At 46.5% G+C, this 25,000-nt stretch overlaps 1 protein-coding gene across 7 annotated transcripts in view; it reads left to right on the top strand.

The window, feature by feature from the left end:
- Positions 1 to 25,000, top strand: part of LOC143287468 (endothelin-converting enzyme homolog) — a 177,336-nt gene that overhangs the window by 110,624 nt on the left and 41,712 nt on the right. For 6 of the 7 annotated variants that reach the window (XM_076595472.1, XM_076595474.1, XM_076595469.1 and 3 more), the window contains 5 exons: positions 3,028 to 3,289; positions 15,140 to 15,343; positions 17,638 to 17,918; positions 20,575 to 20,643; positions 24,625 to 24,744. In XM_076595472.1, coding sequence (XP_076451587.1) covers positions 3,028 to 3,289; positions 15,140 to 15,343; positions 17,638 to 17,918; positions 20,575 to 20,643; positions 24,625 to 24,744 — 936 coding nt within the window. Of the gene's footprint in view, positions 1 to 3,027; positions 3,290 to 4,025; positions 4,055 to 15,139; positions 15,344 to 17,637; positions 17,919 to 20,574; positions 20,644 to 24,624; positions 24,745 to 25,000 lie in introns of those variants that run through there. The other variant, XM_076595476.1, reaches the window with a different exon arrangement.

Below are 25,000 nucleotides of genomic sequence, written 5' to 3'. Positions count from 1 at the left end.
GTTTATACAGAGACAGGGAGTGTGTGTGATACACGCCAATCCCGTCCCTGATAGGAACACAAGAGTGCCGTTGTATGTGCGTATGTGTGTGTGTTTGTGTGTTTGGGGGTGGGGGAGCGTGGGGTGGGGTGGGGTATATATATATATATGTATGTAGTTATCAGCCGGTTGCGCAACCAGCCGCTGTGTGACACACATGGCACACTGTTCCTTTTCCTCGTGGCTTCCATCTTCTTCCCCCTCTCTCGTTGCCACTCCTCTGTGATTCACTGTCTTCTTGTCTCTCTCTCCCCCCTCTCTCTCTCCCCCTCTGTCTCTCTCTCCCTCCCTCACTCACTCTCTCTCTCCCTCCCTCCCTTCCCCTCTCTCTTCCTCCCTCTCTCTTTCTCTCCCTCCCTCCGTCTCTCTCTTTCTCTTTCTCTCTCTCTCTCCCCTCTCTCTCCCTCTCCATCTCTCTCTCTTTCTCCCCCCTCTCTCTCTCCCTCCCTCCCTCTCCCTCCCTCTCTCTCTCCCTCCCTCCCTCCCTTCCCATCTCTCCCCCTCCCTCTCTCTTCCCCCCTCTCTCTCCCCCTCCCTCTCTCTCTGTCTCTTTCTCTCTCTCCCTCTCCCCCTCTCTCTCCCTCCCTCCTTCCCTCCATCTCTCTCTCTCTCCCCCTCCCTCTCTTTGTCTCTCCCTCTCTCTCCCTCCTTCTCTCCCCCTCTCTTCCCCCCCTCTCTCTCTCCCTCCCTCCTTCCCTCCATCTCTCTCTCTCCCTCCCACGGTCCATATGTTGTTTGCTCTTTTGTTGTTCTTTTTCCCCTACCCTTTTCTTGCATGCAGTTGTTGCGGTGTGTATTTCGTGGTATTTGTTTAATTAGTTGTTTGTTTGTTTTTTTGTAATCCCCCCATGTGAAAATGGCTGTAAATGCTTTGGACGATAAATCATCATAAATCAATCCCTCACCCCCGCTCTCTCTCTCTCTCTCTCTCTCTCTCTCTCTGTGTCTCTCTCTCTCCCTCCCTCCCTACCTCTCCCTCTCTCCCTCCCTCCATCTCTCTCTCTCTCTTTCGCTCTTCCTTCGGATGGACGGGTATTGATAGATGTAGATAGACAGACAGATAGATAAAGAGGAGGGGCTGCTAGATAGATATCCTTCTGTCTGTCTGTCCTCAAACTGTCAGTCCATATCTCGATCAAAAGCAGACCGCATTTCACCCATCACTCTCTCTCTGTGTCGTATTCCTCTGGAACAGAACGTACCCCCCACCCCCCACCCATCCCCCATCCCTCTATCTGTCTGTGGGGTCTGTCTGTCTCCATCTCTCTAACCATATATCTCTGTCTCTGTCTGTCGCTCTGTCTCTGTCTGTCTCTCTCTGTCTGTCTCTCTCTGTCTCTGTCTCTCTCCCTCTCGCTCTTCCTTCGGATGGACGGGTATTGATAGATGTAGATAGACAGACAGATAGATAAAGAGGAGGGGCTGCTAGATAGATATCCTTCTGTCTGTCTGTCCTCAAACTGTCAGTCCATATCTCGATCAAAAGCAGACCGCATTTCACCCATCACTCTCTCTCTGTGTCGTATTCCTCTGGAACAGAACGTACCACCACCACCCCTCCCATCCCCCATCCCTCTATCTGTCTGTGGGGTCTGTCTGTCTCCATCTCTCTAACCATATATCTCTGTCTCTGTCTGTCGCTCTGTCTCTGTCTGTCTCTCTCTGTCTCTGTCTCTCTCCCTCTCTCTCTGTATCTCTCTTCCTTCTTCCCTCTTCTGAGGTGTGTCTCTCTAGCTATCTCTTTCTATGCCTCTGCTCGAGCCCTACCTCTCCCCCCCCCCCCAGCCCCCCAACCCTCCTATCTCTCTCTCTCTCTCTCTCTCTGCTACTTTTTTTGTTCTTTGCTGCCCAGCACTAAAACATGTACGTCAAATGTTTATAAAACCTAAGTACTACAAGCATCCCTCTCTGTTCAAGTTGAATTTGTTAATGATGTCAAGCAATACCAGTGATGTACATAATTTTTCGGTATTCTTATATAAGGCATTCAAATTAAGAGAAATTGTTTTCTTCGTAAAACAGTTATAATGTATTTTTTATTGTCTATATATTTACACGGATACAATGCACGGTTTGTTGTCTATATTAATGCTTATTTGTTTATGTGTTTTCGCTGAATTGTATTATGTTTACGTATACCCCCTTCACTAGGGGCTGTGGCCTGATTGTGAATAAACCATTCCAAATTCTCTGCTACTTTTTTTTTTTTTCCTCGAGAAAGTTCACCAACAAAACAGACCGGGTTTGTTTTGGGTTTTTTTAGCATTGTGGAACTGTTTGTTGGTCTTTTTGTGAAATGAACCGAGTCATGTCGTTGTGTGTCGCTTTGCTCATCCTGCCTGCGCCGACTCTCTGTTGTTGCCATGTGTGCTTTGAAAAAAAAACATATTAATGATGACAAAAAGAACGACAACGATAAGAAAGACGATGATATCGCTGCTGCTGCGCTGCTGCTGCTGCTGCTAGTACTAATGAAGATGAAGATGATAATAATAGTAATGATGATAACAATAGTACAACAACAGTAGCATCACTAACAAAACGTCAAGAACAGCAACAACAGTACTAATTATGATTATAAAAAAACAACAACAACAATGATGATGATGATAATAATAATCGTCATCATCGTCATATCTACCGTCTCTCCAGATGCCTGGACAACGTTACAACACAAGACGACTACAACTACTGCTACTACTACTACTACTACTACTACTACTACTACTACTACTACTACTGCCATTAATGATAATAATCATAAATGATAGTAATTATCGTGATGATGGTGATGACAGAAGAAGAAGATAATGATAACAACAGCAACAACAACTACTACTACTACTACTATTACTACTACTACTACTACCAATGATGATGATAATGATAATGATAAAAACAACCACCTCAGGGTAGTAACAAAGCTAATCACCCCCCCCCCCCACCCACCCACCGCCCCCCGCCTCTGTCTGTCCCCCCACATTATAGATGTCTGGGCAACGCTACAAACGCACCAACTTTGACGAGGACGAGCTGACGTCGAACGGCGGAGGTACCCCTCCCCCTACAGAGTACAGCGGCACCAGCGTGGTCTTCAAGGGCGGATGGCTGTCCTGGCACCGTCGCAGCACGCAGGAGCGCGTGCTCATTGTGGTGCTCGTCCTCATGACCTTGACCTTGGTGGTGCTGGCCTCCCTGCTGGCCGTCAAGGACGCCACCATCAAGGACCTGCGCAAGGACAAGAAGGGAGGTGAGGGTCGAGGACTTCTTCTTCCTATGCGTTCGTTGGCTGCATCTCCCACGTTCACTCGTATGTACACGAGTGGGCTTTTTTTTTTTTACGTGTATGACCGTTTTTACCCCTCCATGCAGGCAGCCATACTCCGTTTTCCGGGGTGTGCATGCTGGGTATGTTCTTGTTTCCATAACCCACCGAACGCTGACATGGATTACAGGATCTTTAACGTGTGTTCTTGATCTTCTGCTTACGTATACACACGATGGGGGTTCAGGCACTAGCAGGCCTGCACATATGTTGACCTGGGAGATCGGAAAAATCTCCATCCTTTACCCACCAGGCGCCGTTACCGAGATTCGAACCCAGGACCCTCAGATTGAAAGTTCAACGCTTCAATCGTCAGGGTCAAGGACAAGAAGGGAGGTTAGGGTCAAGGTCGAAAGAGAGCCTGTGCTTGCTGCTCCATCCTCCCACCACTCCCATTGGTGAGGTTGTGGAGTTGAGAGGGGGTGGGGGTGGGAGGGGGTAGGTGTGGCGGGGAACGGGGAGAGGGGGATGGGGGGGGGGGCAGGGTTGGGAGATTTGGATGTCACCATGAAGGACCTACGCAAGGACAAGAAATGAGGTCAAGGTCAAAGTGCCTACGCTATTCCATCTACTCTCTTTGAAGAGGTTGTGGAGACTGTGGGGGAGTAGGTGTGGCGGGGAAGGGGGGGTGGTTGGGGGGGAGGGGTTAGGATGTCACCATCAAGGACCTGCGCAAGGACAAGAAGGGAGGTGAGGGTCAAGGTCGAAAGAGCCTGTGCTAATCCATCTACTCCCTTTGGTGAGGTACTGGAGTCAGTTGGAGAGTAGAGGTGTGGCGGCGAGGGGTGGGGGGGAAGCGGGGGGTGGGGTGGGGGTTGATGCCACCATTAAGGAACCACTCAAGGTCAAGAAGGGAGGTGAGGTCAAGGTCGAAGAGCCGATGCTGCTCCATCCTGTCCCTTTGGTGAGGTAGTGGAGTCGGTGGGAGGGAGGTGGTGTGGAGGCGGTGGTGGTGGGTGGAAGGTGGTGGGCGTGTGGATGCCCACTGTCAAGGATAATAATATGTGCAAGGACTAGAAAGGAAGTGAGGTTGTGGGTGTGGATGTGTGTTGGTGGGGTGAGGGGGTGTGGGGATGGGCGTGTGAGGTGGGGAGGGGGGGAAGTAGACGAGGTGAGGTGGGATTATTTGAGGGTGGGGGTGGTAAAGGGTTTGGGTGGTGGAGTGGTGATGGTGTTGTGGTGATGGTGTTCAGAGGGTTGTGAGGGTGGGGAGAGGGGAAGGTTGTGAGGGTGGGGAGAGGGGGAAGGTTGTGAGGGTGGGGAGGGGGGAAGGTTGTGAGGGTGGGGAGAGGGGAAGGTTGTGAGGTTGTGAGGGTGGGGAGAGGGGGAAGGTTGTGAGGGTGGGGAGAGGGGGAAGGTTGTGAGGGTGGGGAGAGGGGAAGGTTGTGAGTGTGGGGAGAGGGGGAAGGTTGTGAGGGTGGGGAGAGGGGGAAGGTTGTGAGGGTGGGGAGGGGGGAAGGTTGTGAGGGTGGGGAGAGGGGAAGGTTGTGAGGTTGTGAGGGTGGGGAGAGGGGGAAGGTTGTGAGGGTGGGGAGAGGGGAAGGTTGTGAGTGTGGGGAGAGGGGGAAGGTTGTGAGGGTGGGGAGAGGGGGAAGGTTGTGAGTGTGGGGAGAGGGGGAAGGTTGTGAGGGTGGGGAGAGGGGAAGGTTGTGAGTGTGGGGAGAGGGGGAAGGTTGTGAGGGTGGGGAGAGGGGAAGGTTGTGAGTGTGGGGAGAGGGGGAAGGTTGTGAGTGTGGGGAGAGGGGAAGGTTGTGAGTGTGGGGAGAGGGGGAAGGTTGTGAGGGTGGAAGGTTGTGAGGGTGGGGAGAGGGGGAAGGTTGTGAGTGTGGGGAGAGGGGGAAGGTTGTGAGGGTGGGGAGAGGGGGAAGGTTGTGAGTGTGGGGAGAGGGGGAAGGTTGTGAGGGTGGGGAGGAAGGTTGTGAGGGTGGGGAGAGGGGGAAGGTTGTGAGTGTGGGGAGAGGGGAAGGTTTGGGGAGAGGGGGAAGGTTGTGAGGGTGGGGAGAGGGGGAAGGTTGTGAGTGTGGGGAGAGGGGAAGGTTGTGAGGGTGGGGAGGAAGGTTGTGAGGGTGGGGAGAGGGGAAGGTTGTGAGGGTGGGGAGGAAGGTTGTGAGGGTGGGGAGAGGGGAAGGTTGTGAGGGTGGGGAGAGGGGAAAGGTTGTGAGGGTGGGGAGAGGGGGAAGGTTGTGAGGGTGGGGAGAGGGGGAAGGTTGTGAGTGTGGGGAGAGGGGGAAGGTTGTGAGGGTGGGGAGGAAGGTTGTGAGTGTGGGGAGAGGGGAAGGTTGTGAGTGTGGGGAGAGGGGAAGGTTGTGAGTGTGGGGAGGAAGGTTGTGAGGGTGGGGAGAGGGGGAAGGTTGTGAGGGTGGGGAGAGGGTGGGAAGAGGGGGAAGGTTGTGAGGGTGGGGAGAGGGGAAGGTTGTGAGGGTGGGGAGAGGGGGAAGGTTGTGAGTGTGGGGAGAGGGGAAGGTTGTGAGGGTGGGGAGAGGGTGGGAAGAGGGGGAAGGTTGTGAGGTTGTGAGGGTGGGGAGAGGGGAAGGTTGTGAGGTTGTGAGGGTGGGGAGAGGGGAAGGTTGTGAGGGTGGGGAGAGGGGGAAGGTTGTGAGTGTGGGGAGAGGGGAAGGTTGTGAGGGTGGGGAGAGGGGAAGGTTGTGAGTGTGGGGAGGAAGGTTGTGAGTGTGGGGAGAGGGGAAGGTTGTGAGTGTGGGGAGAGGGGGAAGGTTGTGAGTGTGGGGAGAGGGGGAAGGTTGTGAGTGTGGGGAGAGGGGAAGGTTGTGAGGGTGGGGAGAGGGGGAAGGTTGTGAGGGTGGGGAGGAAGGTTGTGAGTGTGGGGAGGAAGGTTGTGAGGGTGGGGAGAGGGGGAAGGTTGTGAGGGTGGGGAGGAAGGTTGTGAGTGTGGGGAGGAAGGTTGTGAGTGTGGGGAGAGGGGGAAGGTCCTGGATTCTGTGCTGACTGGTCTCTACAGGTCTTCTCTGAAATGACAGGAATATAAAGAAGTGTGTGTGTGTGTGTGTGTGGTGTGGTGTGTGTGTGTGTGTGTGTGTGTGTGTGTGTGTGTGTGTGTGTGTGTGTGTGTGTGTGTGTTGTGGTGAGTTGTGTTGTATTGTGCTGTGTGTGTGTGTGTGTGTGTGTGTTGTGTTGTGTTGTGTGTGTGTGTGTGTTGTGTGTGTGTGTGTGTGTGTGTGTGTGTGTGTGTATGGTGTGGTGTGGTGTGTGTGTGTGTGTGTGTGTGTGTGTGTGTGTGTGTGTTGTGGTGAGTTGTGTTGTATTGTGCTGTGTGTGTGTGTGTGTGTGTGTTGTGTGTGTGTGTGTGTGTGTTGTGTGTGTGTGTGTGTGTGTGTATGGTGTGGTGTGGTGTGTGTGTGTGTGTGTTGTGGTGTGGTGTGGTGTGTGTGTGTGTGTGTGTGTGTGTGTGTGTGTGTGTGTGTGTGTTGTGGTGTGGTGTGGTGAGTTGTGTTGTATTGTGCTGTGTGTGTGTGTGTGTGTGTGTTGTGTTGTGTTGTGTGTTGTGTTGTGTTGTGTGCGTGTGTGTGTGTGGGGGGGGGGGGTGGTGAGTTGTGCTGTACTGTGCTGTGCGTGTGTGTGTGCGTGTTGTATGTGTGTGTGTGTGTGTGTGTGTGTGTGTGTGTGTTGTGTGTGTGAGAAAGAGAGAGAGAGGGGGTGGGGGGCAAACAGAGAGAGTGTGTGTGAGGACAGGGATGGTTGTGTGGATGCCAGGGGATAGGAGTTGTGGCTGGGAGGAGGAGGAGGGGTTTGAGTGAGAGTGGAGGGGTGGTAGTGGTAGAAGCTGCTGAAGGCTGAGGGAGGTGTGTGTGTGTGTGTGTGGTGGGGGTACTGGGTTGGCGTGAATGTGGGGTTTGTTTGGGTGGAGGAGAGTGGGTATGGCTGGGCGAGGATGGGGTTTGGCTGGGGTATAGAGGTGTAGGGAGGGGGAGGGGGTATGGGTGGTGGGAAGTGTTTTGGGGCTGTGTGTGTGTGTGTGTGTGTGTGTGTTACAGATTAACAAAAGGAAAAAAAGAGAGAAAAAAAAAAAGTAGCTGGAAATTACAACTATCGTAGGGAACTTACAAAAACGGTTGATTGGATGACTCTCCTGGATTCTGTGCTGACTGGTCTCTACAGGTCTTCTCCGAAAATGCAGGAATATAAAGAAGTGAGAGAGAGAGAGAGAGAGAGATACGTGTGGAGAGAGAGAGATAGAAATATTTATATAGGAAGAGAGACAGACAGACAGAGAGGCAAACAATGAGAGTGAGAGAGAGAGAGAGAGATGTGAGACAGAGAGGGAGATTAATGAGAGTGAAAGACAGACAAACAGACAGACAGAGAAAGGGGGTGGCAGCAGCACTATGTAGGTGCTTATGGCGCTTCCTGTGCTCCCTCAGATGACGAGGTTCACACTGCAGAGTGGGGCAGGATAGGGGGAAGTGAAGGGAGGGGTGTAGCGGGGGTCAGGGGTTGCGAGGAGGATCAGGAAAGCAGGGAGTGGGAGTAGGGAGGGAGGGGGTCATGATGATGATGATGATGGGACTGCAGAGTGGTGCGTCTGCGGGTTAACCCCTTGACTGCCGGAGGACTGTCACCTCACAGATGTGTGTATTGTGTTATTGTAGTACTCTTTTTTTGTCACTACAGATTTTTCTCTTTGTGAAATCCGAGCTGCTGTCCCCAGGAGAGCGTGTCGCTACTCTGAGAGCGCCACCCATTTTTCTTTTTCTTTTTTTCCTGCCTGCAGGTGTTTGTTTTTTGTTTTTTTTGTTTGTTTGTTTGTTTTTTGTTTTCTGATCGAAGCGGATTTTTGTACAGAATTTTTGCCAGGGACAACCCTTTTGTTGCCATGGGTTCTTTTACGTGCGCTAAGTGCATGCTGCACACAGGATCTCGGTTTATCATCTCATCCGAATGACTAGCGTCCAGACGACCGACCACTCAAGGTCTGGTAGTGGGGGAGAAAATACTGGCGACTGTGCCGGGATTCGAACCAGTGTGCTCAGATTCTCTTGCTTCCTAGGTGGGCGCGTTGCCTCTAGGCCCTCACTCCACATGTAATGACAGACAGTCATGTCCGCCTATGACCACCACAACAGCAGAGGAGGCATCTGCTGTCCTAGCTATCTGGGCTAGAATTTGATTATGGTGGAGAGGTGTCTTGCCCAATTTACATCCCCACTCTCTCGGCCCAAAGGGTTTTATAATGACAGTCAGCGTTGGGATGGTTCCCAAATGCCGTCTAGCCCCCCAAGGCTGCAGCACTAAGAGTCAGTGTAATCTAGCTTCCTGATTTCAAAGTTAGTCCTTCAATGACTTCTCGTTGCAGTGGAGAAACCATTGGTCACACATACAACTCTCTCTCTTTGCTGCTGGCCCAGCTGTAAGCTTATGGTCAATCTGTGATATAAAACTGAGCGTTGGGCCTTCACAGATACAAGACTGAGCTTACCAGTCAAAGCATCAGTCACTTCACTGCATCTAGACTTCTTCCTCCGTGGGATTTTCGTTACTTTAGCCCAGTAAAATCACTGTCACCATCGACAAGTGCACACACAAAAGCAGTAACTGCACTTCAGACTCGAGCCACACCAATCTATTTCACCAAAGTGGAGTGTTGGCCTAGAGGTAACTGACGCGTCCGCTTAGGAAGCGAGAGTATCTGAGCGCACTGGTTCGAATCCCATAGTCGCCAGCATCCCCCCCCCCTCCCCGTCGCTGCCCCCCCTTCGCTAGACCTTGAGTAGTGAGTGGTATGGACGCTAGTCATTCGCGGATGAGATGATAAACCGAGGTCCTGTGTGCAGCATGCACTTAGCGCATGTAAAAGAACCCATGGCAACAAAAGGGTTGTGCCTGGCAAAATTCTGTAGAAAAAAAAAACATTCAGTTGGAAAACAAATGAAACTGCAGACAGAAAGAAAACACCCCCCAAAATGGGTTGTGCTCTCGCTGTAGCGACGGCCCGTCCTTTTGGGAGAGCAGCTCGAAATTACACGCAGAAATCTGTTGTGACAAAAAAGAGTAATACAATACAAAGTTCAACTGTCCGCGCGAGTTAAGGGTTAAAGGGGGGAGGGGGGGTGGTGAGAGAGAGAGGAAGAGAGGAATAGAGAGAAGAGTTGACAGTGGGCAAGGTGCCATCACCCCGACACTGACCTGTTGGAAGTGCTGGGGGAGGGGGCTGGCTGGGAAGGGGGTGGGGAGATTAGGGGGGAAAGGGCGGAGGTCGGAGCCCCCCTCCACCCTCCCGCCACCTCCCCCCCCTGTGATAATGCCATTATATATCTGGTCCATAAACTCTCCAAATTCAATTTATTTGACATTTTGACAGATTTCAGATTCAGTCTCTGTAGGAGGCATCACTACATTGGACAAAAATGCTGCAGCACATCTGCTGGTCAGATGCCAAACCAACGGCGTTTTGTCCGGCTTTGTGTGAATGAATTGTGTTCCTGTCAGAGTGGATTTCTTCCGCAGAATTTTGCCAGAGGACTACACTTATTACATTTTGCCATGGGCTTTTTTTTTTTTTAGTGCCAAGTGTGTGCTGCACACAGACCCTCGGTTTATTATCTCATCTGAATGACTAGACTCCCAGTTTGATTTTCCCGATCTCCCAGGTCAACATAATTATGTGCTGACCTGCTGTTGCCTGAACCCCTTGCTGTTGTGGGGTCGGTGCTTGCAGAAGATCAGATTTGCACATAAAAGATCCCATACTCCATGTCGGCATTTGGTGGATCAAGGAAGCATGAAAACATCCAGCTTGATTCCACCATGTCAAATTCATCTGCAAATTGATGTTGGCTGTGTAATAGAAATAAGGAGCCGGTTTATCAACACTTCTGTATGACACTATTCATGCATACATGATTTGTATTTGTATTTCTTTTTATCACAACAGATTTCTCTGTGTGAACTTCGGGCTGCTCTCCCCAGGGAGAGCGCGTCGCTGCACTACAGCGCCACCCATTTAAAAAAAAAAATTCCTGCGTGCAGTTTTATTTGTTTTTCCTATCGAAGTGGATTTTTCGACAGAATTTTGCCAGGAACAACCCTTTTGTTGTCGTGCGTTCTTTTACATGCGCTTAGTGCATGCTGCACACGGGACCTCGGTTTATCGTCTCATCCGAATGACTAGCGTCCAGACCACCACTCAAGGTCTAGTGGAGGGGGAGAAAATATCGGCGGCTGGGCCGTGATTCGAACCAGCGCGCTCTGATTTTCTCGCTTCCTAGGCGGACGCGTTACCTCTAGACCACCACTCCACTGATGTCTGTCAGTCTGTCTGTCTGTTTGCCTCAAACATAGAAGAACAGAGAGAGACATGCACACACACATACATACACAGACAAAGAGAGAGAGAGAGAGTTTAAACTCCTGGGGATAAAAAAGAAGGGATTCTTCACATAATTAAATCGTGAATTATTGAAGTGATCAAATAACACAGTGGTCAGGTAATGGAGGCAGGGGTCATTTGACCTGAGTGCTCTGAGTGGGAATGGACATGGAGTGAAAACTGCATGCGCGGCCAAGAGCAAAGGGAAATAATTGAAAGCTGCATCTGCATTTTTGTTTGTTTCGTTTTGTTGTTGTTGTTTTTTTCCTTCACAGTTGCAATCACAATTGAAAGATTAATTGTAACATACATGTTGGTTTGTTGTTGTGGTTGGCTTTGTTTTTTTTTTTTTTCCTTCCGTCTTCTTTTATTGAACATCAATTATCTTTGTTAAATGTGAGGCACTTGTTTTGTTTTTGCTCACCGTTACTTTTGATTAGGAATTGTGCAGACTGCCAGCCAGCCTTCATTGTTCTGCCATTTTCTGCAGGAAACTTGCTTCTTGTTTTATTTCTAACATGTACCCTCTCCTGCAGTTTTGATCTATTGTATTTCAATGTATTTACTCCTTTGTTTATTGTATTCAGTTATTTTTGTTTCATTTTATGATGTTAATGCTTTACACAACTGGGGGTGGCGCTCCAGGCCTGACCAGCACGTTGGGTTTGTGCGAAGATCAGACTTCAACCTGAAACAATTCACACAGCAGATGTGATGTTGTGCGAAGATCAGGCTTCAACCTGAAACAATTCACACAGCAGATGTGATGTTGTGCGAAGATCAGGCTTCAACCTGAAACAATTCACACAGCAGATGTGATGTTATGCGAAGATCAGGCTTCAACCTGAAACAATTCACACAGCAGATGTGATGTTGTGCGAAGATCAGGCTTCAACCTGAAACAATTCACACAGCAGATGTGGTGTTGTGCAAAGATCAGGCTTCAGCCTGAAACAATTCACACAGCAGATGTGATGTTGTGCAAAGATCAGGCTTCAGCCTGAAACAATTCACACAGCAGATGTGATGTTGTGTGAAGATCAGGCTTCAACCGGAAACAATTCACACAGCAGATGTGATGTTGTGCAAAGATCAGGCTTCAGCCTGAAACAATTCACACAGCAGATGTGATGTTGTGCAAAGATCAGGCTTCAGCCTGAAACAATTCACACAGCAGATGTGATGTTGTGCAAAGATCAGGCTTCAACCTGAAACAATTCACACAGCAGATGTGGTGTTGTGCAAAGATCAGGCTTCAGCCTGAAACAATTCACATAGCAGATGTGATGTTGTGCGAAGATCAGGCTTCAACCGGAAACAATTCACACAGCAGATGTGATGTTGTGCGAAGATCAGGCTTCAACCAGAAACAATTCACACAGCAGATGTGATGTTGTGCGAAGATCAGGCTTCAACCTGAAACAATTCACACAGCAGATGTGATGTTGTGTGAAGATCAGGCTTCAACCTGAAGCAATTCACACAGCAGATGTGATATTGTGCGAAGATCAGGCTTCAGCCTGAAGCAATTCACACAGCAGATGTGATGTTGTGCGAAGATCAGGCTTCAACCTGAAACAGTTCACACATCAGATGTGATGTTGTGTGAAGATCAGGCTTCAACCAGAAACAATTCACACAGCAGATGTGATGTGCGAAGATCAGGCTTCTGCCTGAAACAATTCACACAGCAGATGTGATGTTGTGTGAAGATCAGGCTTCAACCGGGAACAATTCACACAGCAGATGGAAACAATTCACACAGCAGATGTGATGTTGTGCGAAGATCAGGCTTCTGCCTGAAACAATTCACACAACAGATGTGATGTTGTGCGAAGATCAGGCTTCAGCCTGAAACAATTCACACAGCAGATGTGATGTTGTGCGAAGATCAGGCTTCAACCTGAAGCAATTCACACAGCAGATGTGATGTTGTGCGAAGATCAGGCTTCAACCTGAAACAATTCACACAGCAGATGTGATGTGCGAAGATCAGGCTTCGACCTGAAACAATTCACACAGCAGATGTGATGTTGTGCGAAGATCAGGCTTCAGCCTGAAACAATTCACACAGCAGATGTGATGTTGTGCGAAGATCAGGCTTCAGCCTGAAACAATTCACACAGCAGATGTGATGTTGTGCGAAGATCAGGCTTCAACCTGAAACAATTCACACAGCAGATGTGATGTTGTGCGAAGATCAGGCTTCAGCCTGAAACAATTCACACAGCAGATGTGATGTTGTGCGAAGATCAGGCTTCAGCCTGAAACAATTCACACAGCAGATGTGATGTTGTGCAAAGATCAGGCTTCAGCCTGAAACAATTCACACAGCAGAAGTGATGTTGTGCGAAGATCAGGCTTCAACCTGAAACAATTCACACAGCAGATGTGATGTTGTGCGAAGATCAGGCTTCAACCTGAAACAATTCACACAGCAGATGTGATGTTGTGCGAAGATCAGGCTTCAACCGGAAACAATTCACACAGCAGATGTGATGTTGTGCAAAGATCAGGCTTCAACCTGAAACAATTCACACAGCAGATGTGATGCTGTGCGAAGATCAGGCTTCAACCTGAAACAGTTCACACATCAGATGTGATGTTGTGTGAAGATCAGGCTTCAACCTGAAACAATTCACACAGCAGATGTGATGTGCGAAGATCAGGCTTCAACCTGAAACAGTTCACACATCAGATGTGATGTTGTGTGAAGATCAGGCTTCAACTGGAAACAATTCACACAGCAGATGGAAACAATTCACACAGCAGATGTGATGTTGTGCGAAGATCAGGCTTCAACCTGAAACAATTCACACAGCAGATGTGATGTTGTGCGAAGATCAGGCTTCAGCCTGAAACAATTCACACAGCAGATGTGATGTTGTGCAAAGATCAGGCTTCAGCCTGAAACAATTCACACAGCAGATGTGATGTTGAATAAAAGGATCAGTCCACTTGCTTTTGACACCTTCTTGAAACTGAAACTGAACTGAAATGTAGTGTAGCGTTTACTGATTAATCTGCACACTTACGACACCTTGAAACTGAATTGAGATAGGGTGTAACATTTATGATATATGGATCAGTCTGCTTGCTTTTGACACCTCCTTGAAATTGAAACTGAAAATGATTGGAGATATGGTGTAACATTTATGATATATGGTTTTGTCTGCACACTTTTGACACCTCCTTGAAACTGAAGCTGATATGAAACCAATTGTTGCATTTATGGATGAGTCTGCACACTTTTGACACCTCCTTGAAACTGAAACTGAAACTGACACTGAACTAAGATGCGTGTGTAACATTTACAGACCAGTCTGCCAGTCTTTTGATACCTCCTTGAAAACAGAAAAGTGAAAAACAAATGAAAATGTGGCAGTGTAGCAGTTATTGATCAAGTCTGCACGCTTTTGGACGGACACCTTCTTGAAGAAACTGAAACTGAAACAATTTGTTCCTGAAATGAAATGCAGTATAGCATTCATTGATCGGTCTGCAGTCTTTTAACACGTCTTTGAAAAACAGAAAAGTGAGAAACAGAAATGAAATGTGGTGGTGTTGCACTTATCATTGATCAAGTCTGCACACTTTTGACACATTCTTGAAACTGAAACGGATGTGGAGTGATGGCCTAGAGGTAACGCGTCCGCCTAGGAAGCGAGAGAATCTGAGCGCGCTGGTTCGAATCACGGCTCAGCCGCCGATATTTTCTCCCCCTCCACAAGACCTTGAGTGGTGGTCTGGACGCTAGTCATTCGGATGAGATGATAAACCGAGGTCCCGTCTGCAGCATGCACCTAGGGGACGTAAAAGAACCCACGGCAACAGAAGGGTTGTTCCTGGCAAAATTTTTGTCGAAAAGTCCACTTTGATAGGAAAAACAAATAAAACTGCACGCAGGAAAAAATACAAAAAAAAAAGGGTGGCGTTGTAGTGTAGCGACGTGCTCTCCCGGAGGAGAGCAGCCCGAATTTCACACAGAGAAATCTGCTGTGATAAAAAGAAAGACAAATACAAATACAAATACAAAAGAGAAAAGTGAGAAACTGAAATGAAACGCTGTGTGGTGTTGCATTTATTGATCTGTCTGCATGCTTTTTTGGATACCTTCTTGATGAAACTGAACGAGAAAAGTGAGAGACTGAAATGAAACGCTGTGTGGTGTTGCATTTATTGATCTGTCTGCATGCTTTTTTGGATACCTTCTTGATGAAACTGAAAGAGAAAAGTGAGAGACTGAAATGAAATGCCATGGTGCAGCATTTAATAATCTTCATGCATGCTTTTTTGACACCTTGATGAAACTGAAACTGAAACAATTTGTTCCTCTCCCCCCACCCCATCCCCCCCCCCCCCTGCTGCCCCCCGCACCTCCTCCACCTTTGCCCCCTCCCCCCTGCCCCCGACTCACCCCCCCCCCCACCACCACCACCCCTGCCCTACAGGTATGTGCCTGACCCCGGAGTGTGTGACCATCGCCAGCTCCCTGCTGACGACCATGGACCGCAGCGTACAGCCGTGCTCGGACTTCTACCGCTACGCCTGTGGCGGGTGGATCCAGACCCACCCCATCCCCTCCGGACACGCCCGCTGGGGAACCTTTGGCACCATGTGGCAGGAGAACCAGCTGGTCATGAAAAACGCTATCGGTAAGGCTGGGTGGGATGGGGTTGTCGGGTGGGGGGTGGGAGTTGGGTGTGTGTGTGTGTGTGTGTGTGGGGGGGGGTGTTGGGGGGAGTGGGGTGGTGGTAGGTGTGTGTGTGTGAGGGTGGTATGGGGGTGGGGGGGGGTTGTGTGTGTTGGGTGTGTGTGTGTGTGTGTGGTGTGAGTGTGTGTATGTGTGTGATATGTTGTTATCTCTTCACATTATACACCATACTTTTTTCTTTCTTTTTTTGAGGGGGTGGGGGGGGTGTATGGTGGTAATACTTTGCAGTTATTGTTTATTGTAAAGCGCCTTGAGCTTTTGAAGGCGCTGTATAGATTTCCATTATTATTATCATTACTACTATCATTATCATTATTATTTTAATCATTATTGTCATTGTATCATGGGATTTTCACCCTGCAGTTCACACTCTTTTTACCAGTTATTTTTACCATCTTGGTTGGAGTGTTTCAGACTCGAATATTGGCTGGTATGATAGGCAACAGAATCTGCAAAACACGTTTTTTGTATTACTCTGTTTTGTCACAACAGATTTCACCGTGTGAAACTTGGGCCGCTCTCCCCAGGGAGAGATTGTGTCACTACACTGAGAGCGCTATCCTTTTTTTCTTTTCTTTTTTTGTATTTTTACCTGCCTGCAGTTTTATTTGCTTTCCTATCAAAGTGTTTTTTTTCTACAGAATTTGGCAAGGGAAAACCCTTTTGTTGCCATGTGTTCTTTTACATGTGCAAAGTGCATCATGTGCACACAGGACCTCAGTTTATCTATCATCTCATTCAAATGACTAGTGTCCATACCACCACTCAAGGTCTAGTGGAGGGGGAGAAAATACTGGCGACTATGGGATTCAAACCAGTGCCCTCAGATTCTGTTGCTTTCTAGGTGGATTCATTTACCTCTAGGCCATCACTCCACTGTTTGTTGTTGGTTTTCATCTTGAAGTCAAACCAGCTGAGCTGCTTGGACTGTGGCCGTGAATGGCTTGTCTTTTTTGAGGTGGGAGTGAACAGCAGAGTCACATCACCCAGTTTATTCCCTTCACTTTCATGAGCAGGGATGTTGTAGGAATATTTAGGACCACCTTGTCTAGCTGATAGATTGTTCTTGCAAGGTATGTTGTAGGAATATTTAGGACCACCTTGTCTAGCTGATAGCTGATAGATTGTTCTTGCAAGGTATGTTGTAGGAATATTTAGGACCACCTTGTCTAGCTGATAAGATTGTTCTTGCAAGGTTCTTGTCCACCAGAGCTGATAATTGTATATCAGTTAATTGTGCTCTGTCAGTGTCACCTTCTGATGGGTTCAGCTGTTGAAAGACTGAAGCAAAGGACTTTAATCTGAGGAGGAGGAGGATGATGATGATGATATGGATACTTAAATAGCACCGATCCTCAGTCAGAGACCAAGCTCTAAGCACTCATCATTCGTTTCCTGTGTTATTCAATCAGGTTTCAGTCACACACACACACACCCACACACACACACACACACACACACACACACACACACACACACACACACACACACACACACTCTCTCACACAGATATTAAACGTCTTACATGTATGACTGTTTTGTTTTTTTTAATTCACCCTGCAATGTAGGTAAACATATTTTGTTTTCAGAGGTGTGCATGCATGCTGGATATATTTTTGTTCCCATAACCCACCGAACGCTGACATGGACTACAGTATCCTGAACATGCATATTTGATCTACACACGAAGGAGGTTCAGGCGCTAGCAGGTCTGCACACATGTTAACCTAGAAGATCTGAAAAATCTGCACTGAACCCACCAGGTCTGATGGGGATCAAACTCAGGACACTGGGGCAAGGATACAGTGTTCTTAATCATTTGACCACCGCACCCGTCATGTATGGTGGATTCGATCCCCGAAACAGCACCTAGTAGGTTAAAGTTGAAGATCTTTTCTGGAAGATTACCTCCTTGAAACTGAGTCCCAAGCAAGAATATTAGAGTACAATGTTGTTGCTGCTGTTCGACAGTTCAACTCTGTAATTAATGAACAAGAGAGGTCTGACATGACCTGTCAAATATTCCTCCTTTCTGTGGTAAGAAACTTTACTGACTTGTAAAGACTTTAGATCAGTATTATGCATTACTAACTACTCTGTACCATGTGCCATCAGGTTTTGGAATTATAGATTTGGTGTAGATCTCAAAAAGAAACTACGGGAGATTCCCCATCTGTGTTCAAATAAACACGTTAAAGAGGAAGCTGAAACTTTCGACTCATTCATGTCCAACAGAGCAGCCCGCGTCGTCGCTGTCTGGCGAAGCGGAGCGCAAAGCCAAGCGCTACTACTTGTCGTGCATGGACACCAACAAGACGGTGGAGAAGCTGGGGTCACAGCCTCTTCTTGACCTGATGCAGCAGTTCAAGGCCAACGTGTCGCAGCAGGGGGAAGTGCCGGATGAAGGCTGGGTCTTTCAGGACGTGCTGGAGAAAGTGCAGAGCTATGACATCAGCGCTCTCTTCAGTGTCTGGGTCGGGGAGGACGACAAGAACTCCTCCAACAACATCATTCAGGTGATTTTTACTTTATTAAGAGTAGCGAAACAAGAACTCCTCACACATCATTCAGGTGATTTTTACTTTATTCAGAATAGCGAAACAAGAACACCTCACACATCATTCAGGTGATTTTACTTTATTAAGAATAGCAAAACAAGAACACCTCACACATCATTCAGGTGAATTTTACTTTATTCAGAATAGCGAAACAAGAACTCCTCACACATCATTCATTCAGGTGATTTTTACTTTGTAAAGAATAGCAAAACAAGAACTCCTCACACATCATTCAGGTGAATTTTACTTTATTAAGAATAGCGAAACAAGAACTCCTCACACATCATTCAGGTGAATTTTACTTTATTAAGAATAGCGAAACAAGAACTCCTCACACATCATTCAGGTGAATTTTACTTTATTAAGAATAGCAAAACAAGAACTCCTCACACATCATTCATTCAGGTGAATTTTACTTTATTAAGAATAGCGAAACAAGAACTCCTCACACATCATTCAGGTGAATTTTACTTTATTAAGAATAGTGAAACAAGAACTCCTCACACATCATTCATTCAGGTGAATTTTACTTTATTAAGAATAGCAAAACAAGAACTCCTCACACATCATTCATTCAGGTGATTTTACTTTATTAAGAATAGCAAAACAAGAACTCCTCACACATCATTCAGGTGAATTTTACTTTATTAAGAATAGCAAAACAAGAACACCTCACACATCATTCATTCAGGTGATTTTTTACTTTATTAAGAATAGCAAAACAAGAACACCTCACACATCATTCAGGTGAACTTTACTTTATTAAGAATAGCAAAACAAGAACTCCTCAAGCAACATCATTCAGGTGAATTTTACTTTATTAAGAATAGCAAAACAAGAACTCCTCACACATCATTCATTCAGGTGAATTTTACTTTATTAAGAATAGCAAAACAAGAACTCCTCACACATCATTCAGGTGAATTTTACTTTATTAAGAATAGCAAAACAAGAACTCCTCACACATCATTCATTCAGGTGAATTTTACTTTATTAAGAATAGCAAAACAAGAACTCCTCGAACAACATCATTCAGGTGAATTTTACTTTATTAAGAATAGCGAAACAAGAACTCCTCACACATCATTCATTCAGGTGAATTTTACTTTATTAAGAATAGCGAAACAAGAACTCCTCACACATCATTCATTCAGGTGATTTTACTTTATTAAGAATAGCAAAACAAGAAGACCTCACACATCATTCATTCAGGAGATTTTTACTTTATTAAGAATAGCAAAACAAGAAGACCTCACACATCATTCAGTGTCACATTTCAGCACCAGCTATAGGTAGAGCACTGGTGTCACTGAAATGCGACCAGTTCATGGGTCTGTTATCCATGAACCTACTGGACCAGTTCATGGTTCTTGTTATCCATGAACCTACTGGACCAGTTCATGGGTCTATTAATCCATGAACCTATACTGGACCAGTTCATGGTTCTTGTTATCCATGAACCTACTGGACCAGTTCATGGGTCTGTTATCCATGAACCTATACTGGACCAGTTCATGGGTCTATTAATCCATGAACCTATACTGGACCAGTTCATGGTTCTTGTTATCCATGAACCTACTGGACCAGTTCATGGGTCTATTAATCCATGAACCTATACTGGACCAATTCATGTGTCTATTAATCCATGAACCTATACTGGACCAGTTCATGGTTCTTGTTATCCATGAACCTACTGGACCAGTTCATGGTTCTTGTTATCCATGAACCTACTGGACCAGTTCATGTGTCTATTAATCCATGAACCTACTGGACCAGTTCATGGGTCTGTTATCCATGAACTACCGGACCAGTTCATGGGTCTATTAATCCATGAACCTATACTGGACCAGTTCATGGTTCTTGTTATCCATGATCCTACTGGACCAGTTCATGGGTCTGTTATCCATGAACCTACTGGACCAGTTCATGGGTCTGTTAATCCATGAACCTATATTGGACCAGTTCATGTGTCTGTTAATCCATGAACCTATACTGGACCAGTTCATGGCTCTTATTATCCATGAACCTATACTGGACCAGTTCATGGGTCTGTTAATCCATGAACCTATATTGGACCAGTTCATGTGTCTGTTAATCCATGAACCTATATTGGACCAGTTCATGTGTCTGTTAATCCATGAACCTATACTGGACCAGTTCATGGCTCTTATTATCCATGAACCTATACTGGACCAGTTCATGGGTCTGTTATCCATGAACCTACTGGACCAGTTCATGGTTCTTGTTATCCATGAACCTACTGGACCAGTTCATGGTTCATCTGCGTTTAGCTGCCCCCAAACTCTCTCCCAGAATAGCAATAGCAGTTTAACATTTTCCCAAATACTGTTTTATTTCTTCATAATTCATATGTCATGAAAAACTATGTACACTTGTGGTAAATTTCTTTCTTCTTAAACACAGTGCACTGGTTAATGAAATGACTGCAGAGAGTTATGTAAAATGTGTATTTTGTGTTTGTAAGCGTGTTTTCTTGTCAAAAGCTGGATGATCACAGAAAGGTACTTAGATGCATGCTGTATGTTTGTGTTTAAAAAAAAACTGGGTGATTAAAGTAAGTTAGTGAGATGTGTGTATGTTTCTGTGTGATCAGGTTGACCAAGATGGGCTGGGTTTACCACAGCGAGATTATTACCTGAACAAAACCATTGAGGAGGACAAGGTATGTGTAGAAATTCATCCAGTAAATTGTCCTGGGTTTTTTTTTGCAGTTATTGTTGTTGTACAGTTAGGTCATTTATGCTTGGTAATGTAGGATTTAATTCTCGTTTTTGTCATACTTATATTCTTGCTTTGAAAGCAGGTGAAAATCATAACTTAACGATATTTGACAGGCAGTTATTATGAATAATGATGGCACTCCAGGGTTGGAATAAGTTATCAGGCAGGAGATTAACAGCTTTTAAAATATCTGTGAAAATCACTCACCTGGCTTGTTCTTTGTCCACGGATAATAAAAATAAAAATAAAAAGTTTCTGCAATAAAAAATTGTTGATGCAGAACCTGTCTCTGTTCATTTTCTTATCTGTTTGATATTTGTTTTTATCTCCATTGTGCGTTTCCCAGGGACATTGTGGCATCCACCTTCCTCCTGTTGTGTTTGGTATTTGTTTTATCTCCAATGTGCATTTACCATGTGGTGTAGCGTATATGGATTTGTCCGAACGCAGTGACGCCTCCTTGAGCTACTGAAACTGAAACTGTGCATTTACCAGGGACATTGTGGCTTCCACCTTCATCATCCTGTGGATGAGATGATAAACCAAGGTCCCATATGCGGCACGCACTTAGTGCACATTAAAGATCCCAAGACAACGAAACCACAGTTGTCCCCGGCAAAATTCTACAGAAAAAACCACGTTGACAGTAAAATAAGTGATTACGTGATGGGTGTATGCGTGAGTGTGGTTGTGTTTGTGTGAACATTGAAAATATGCAGGTTACGCAGTTTTTTTTGTAAGACCCAACACTCAGCTTATATCACAGATGAGTATAAGCTTACAGTTGGGCCAGCAGCAAAGTGAGAGCTGTACTATCAATGGTTTCTCCATTGCATTGGGAAATCATTTACAGCTTAGTCTTTTGTGAAGGACTATGACTCAAACTAGAAGGCAAAATTGCACTGGCTCTTAGTGCTGCTGCCTTGGTCGCTAATTGGACTTTGGGAACCATCCCAATGCCGACTGTCCTAAAACCCTCTTGGTCAAGAGAGTGGGGATGTAATTTGGGCTAAACACTCAACGGGCGCAATAGCTGAGTGGTTAAAGCGTTGGACTTTCCATCTGAGGGTCCCGGGTTCGAATCACGGTGACGGCACCTGGTGGGTAAAGGGTGGAGATTTTTCCGATCTCCCAGGTCAACACATGTGCAGACCTGCTTAATGCCTGAACCCCCTTCGTGTGTAAACGCATGCAGAAGACCAAATACGCACGTTAAAGATCCTGTAATCCACGTCAGCGTTCAGTGGATTATGGAAACAAGAACATACCCAGCATGCACACCCCCGAAAATGGAGTATGGCTGCCTACATGGCGGGGTAAAAACGGTCATGCACGTAAAAGCCCACTCGTGTACATGCGAGTGAATGTGGGAGTTGCAGCCCACGAACGCAGCAGAAGAAGAAGAAGGGCTAAACACTCTCCACTATGATCAAATTCCAGCCCAGGTGATCGGGACAGCAGTTACCTCCTCTGCTGTTCTGGTGGTCATAGTCGAACATGACCGACTATCACATATACATACCAGTCTGTCTGGGAGGGAAATGAAGAAGAACTTGCTTAACTCACTCAGTACGGCCAGTCCTCTCTTCTCCTCTACACAGACCCCTCGGATGTCCAGTGGGTGTCTGAATGATCCAACCTTTAGCTTCCGTCGTCAGAATTGTGGTATTGTTTGTCAGCATTCACCTCTTCAGTATAAGAGCCTTCCGCTTGCAATATTTTGATGGTGGTAATTGGGGTGAAACGCTGTTAACGTCGTCTCTTTCGCCGTTCGTATGGAGAGAGTTAACCCTCGTTTTTTTCTGACTGGAGCAAAAGGTGCCAACAAATCTTCTCCAGTCATTTCAGTGGTGAGCAAGTCAAGTCAGCTGATTTCATTACAGGTCTTGCCTGCTGTTTTTTTCTGTCTCCTCTTCCGCAGTTGTTCTCCATGTGCCCAGTGGTGGTCTGCCCCCCTTTTCTTCTTCTTCTTCATTCATGGGCTGCAATTTCCACATTCACTTATATATGTAATATACACAAGTGGGCTTTTACATGTAAGACTGTTTTTACCTCACCGTGTAGGCAGCCATACTCTGTTTTCAGGAGTGTACATGCTGGGTATGTATTTGTTTCTGTAACCCATGGAATGCTGACATAGATTACAGAATCTTTAATGTGCGAATTTGATATTCTGCGTGCGTATACACATGAAGGGGGCTCGGGCACAAGCAGGTCTGCACATATGTTGACCTGGGAGATTGGAAAATTTTCCACCCTTTATCCACCAGGCGCCGTTACTGAGATTCAAACCCAGGATCCTCAGATTGAAAGTCCAACGCTTTAACCACATGAAATGGTGACTTGATCGTTTTTTTTGTTTCTATTTCCCCAGGTGTATACATGAAGTGGTGATCTGATCGTTTTGTTTGTATTTCCCCAGGTGTTGTTGACATACCTGAGGTCTATGAAGTGGTGATTTAATCGTTGTTTTTTTTTATTTCCCCAGGTGTTGTCAGCATACCTGAAGTATATGAAGTGGTGATTTGATCGGTTGTGTTTTTTGTTTTTTGTTTTTTTTGGTTTTTGTTTTTTTTTGTGTGTGTTTTTTTTGACGGGCGCAATAGCCGAGTGGTTAAAGCGTTGGACTGTCAATCTGAGGGTCCCGGGTTCGAATCACGGTGACGGCGCCTGGTGGGTAAAGGGTGGAGATTTTTACGATCTCCCAGGTCAACATATGTGCAGACCTGCTAGTGCCTGAACCCCCTTCGTGTGTATATGCAAGCAGAAGATCAAATATGCACGTTAAAGATCCTGTAATCCATGTCAGTGTTCGGTGGGTTATAGAAACAAGAACATACCCAGCATGAACACCCCCGAAAACGGAGTATGGCTGCCTACATGGCGGAGTAAAAACGGTCATACACGTAAAAGCCCACTCGTGTGCATACGAGTGAACGCAGAAGAAGATCGGTTGTTTTTTTTTATTTCCCCAGGTGTTGTCAGCATACCTGAAGTACATGAAGTGTTGATTTAATTGTGTTTTTTTTTTATTTCCCCAGGTGTTGTCAGCATACCTGAAGTATATGAAGTGGTGATTTGATCGTTTTTTTTGTGTGTGTTTTTTTTTTTTTTGACGGGCGCAATAGCCGAGTGGTTAAAGCATTGGACTGTCAATCTGAAGGTCCCGGGTTCGAATCACGGTGACGGCGCCTGGTGGGTAAAGGGTGGAGATTTTTCCGATCTCCCAGGTCAACATATGTGCAGACCTGCTAGTGCCTGAACCCCCTTCGTGTGTATATGCAAGCAGAAGATCAAATACGCACGTTAAAGATCCTGTAATCCATGTCAGCGTTTGGTGGGTTATGGAAACAAGAACATACCCAGCATGCACACCCCCGAAAACGGAGTATGGCTGCCTACATGGCGGGGTAAAAACGGTCATACACGTAAAAGCCCACTCGTGTGCATACAAGTGAACGCAGAAGAAGAAGATCGGTTTTTTTTATTTCCCCAGATGTTGTCAGCATACCTGAAGTACATGAAGTGGTGATGTGATCGGTTTTTTGTTGTTTTTTTTTATCTCCCCAGGTGTTGTCAGCATACCTGAAGTAAATGAAGTGGTGATTTGATCGGGGATTTTTTTTTTGGGGGGGGGGGGGGGGGGGGGGGTTTGGTGGGGTTTTTTTTGTTTTTGTTTTTTTTTTGACGGGCACAATAGCCGAGTGGTTAAAGCGTTGGACTGTCAATCTGAGGGTCCTGGGTTCAAATCACGGTGACGGCGCCTGGTGGGTAAAGGGTGGAGATTGCATGCACACCCCCGAAAACGGACTATGGCTGCCTACATGGCAGGGTAAAAACGGTCATCCATGTAAAAGCCCACTCGTGTGCATACGAGTGAACGCAGAAGAAGAAGATCGGTTTGTTTTTTTTATTTCCCCAGGTGTTGTCAGCATACCTGAAGTACATGGTGAAGATCAACGAGCTGTTGGCTCCTGGCCGCCACCCCAACCTGACACAGCACATGACGGATGTCATCAAGTTTGAAGCCAGTTTGGCTGAGGTGAGAAGATTGGAGAAGGTGTTGCTTTGTGTGTGTGTGTGTGTGTGTTTGTGTCTGTGTGTTTGTGTGTTTGTGTGCTTGTGTGTGTGTGTGTGTGAGTGTGTGTGTGTGTGTGTGTGTTTGGAAGGTATGGGTGTGTGTGTGTGTGTGTTTTGAAGGTATGGGTGTGTGTGTGTTTGTGTGTGTGTGTGTGTTTGGAAGGTATGGGTGTGTGTGTGTGTGTGTGTGTGTGAGTGTGTGTGAGTGTGTGTGTGTG

This window comes from Babylonia areolata, chromosome 11 (genome assembly GCF_041734735.1).
Source record: "Babylonia areolata isolate BAREFJ2019XMU chromosome 11, ASM4173473v1, whole genome shotgun sequence".
Lineage (NCBI taxonomy): Eukaryota > Metazoa > Mollusca > Gastropoda > Neogastropoda > Buccinidae > Babylonia > Babylonia areolata.
This window is presented reverse-complemented; position numbering and strand designations above follow the sequence as displayed.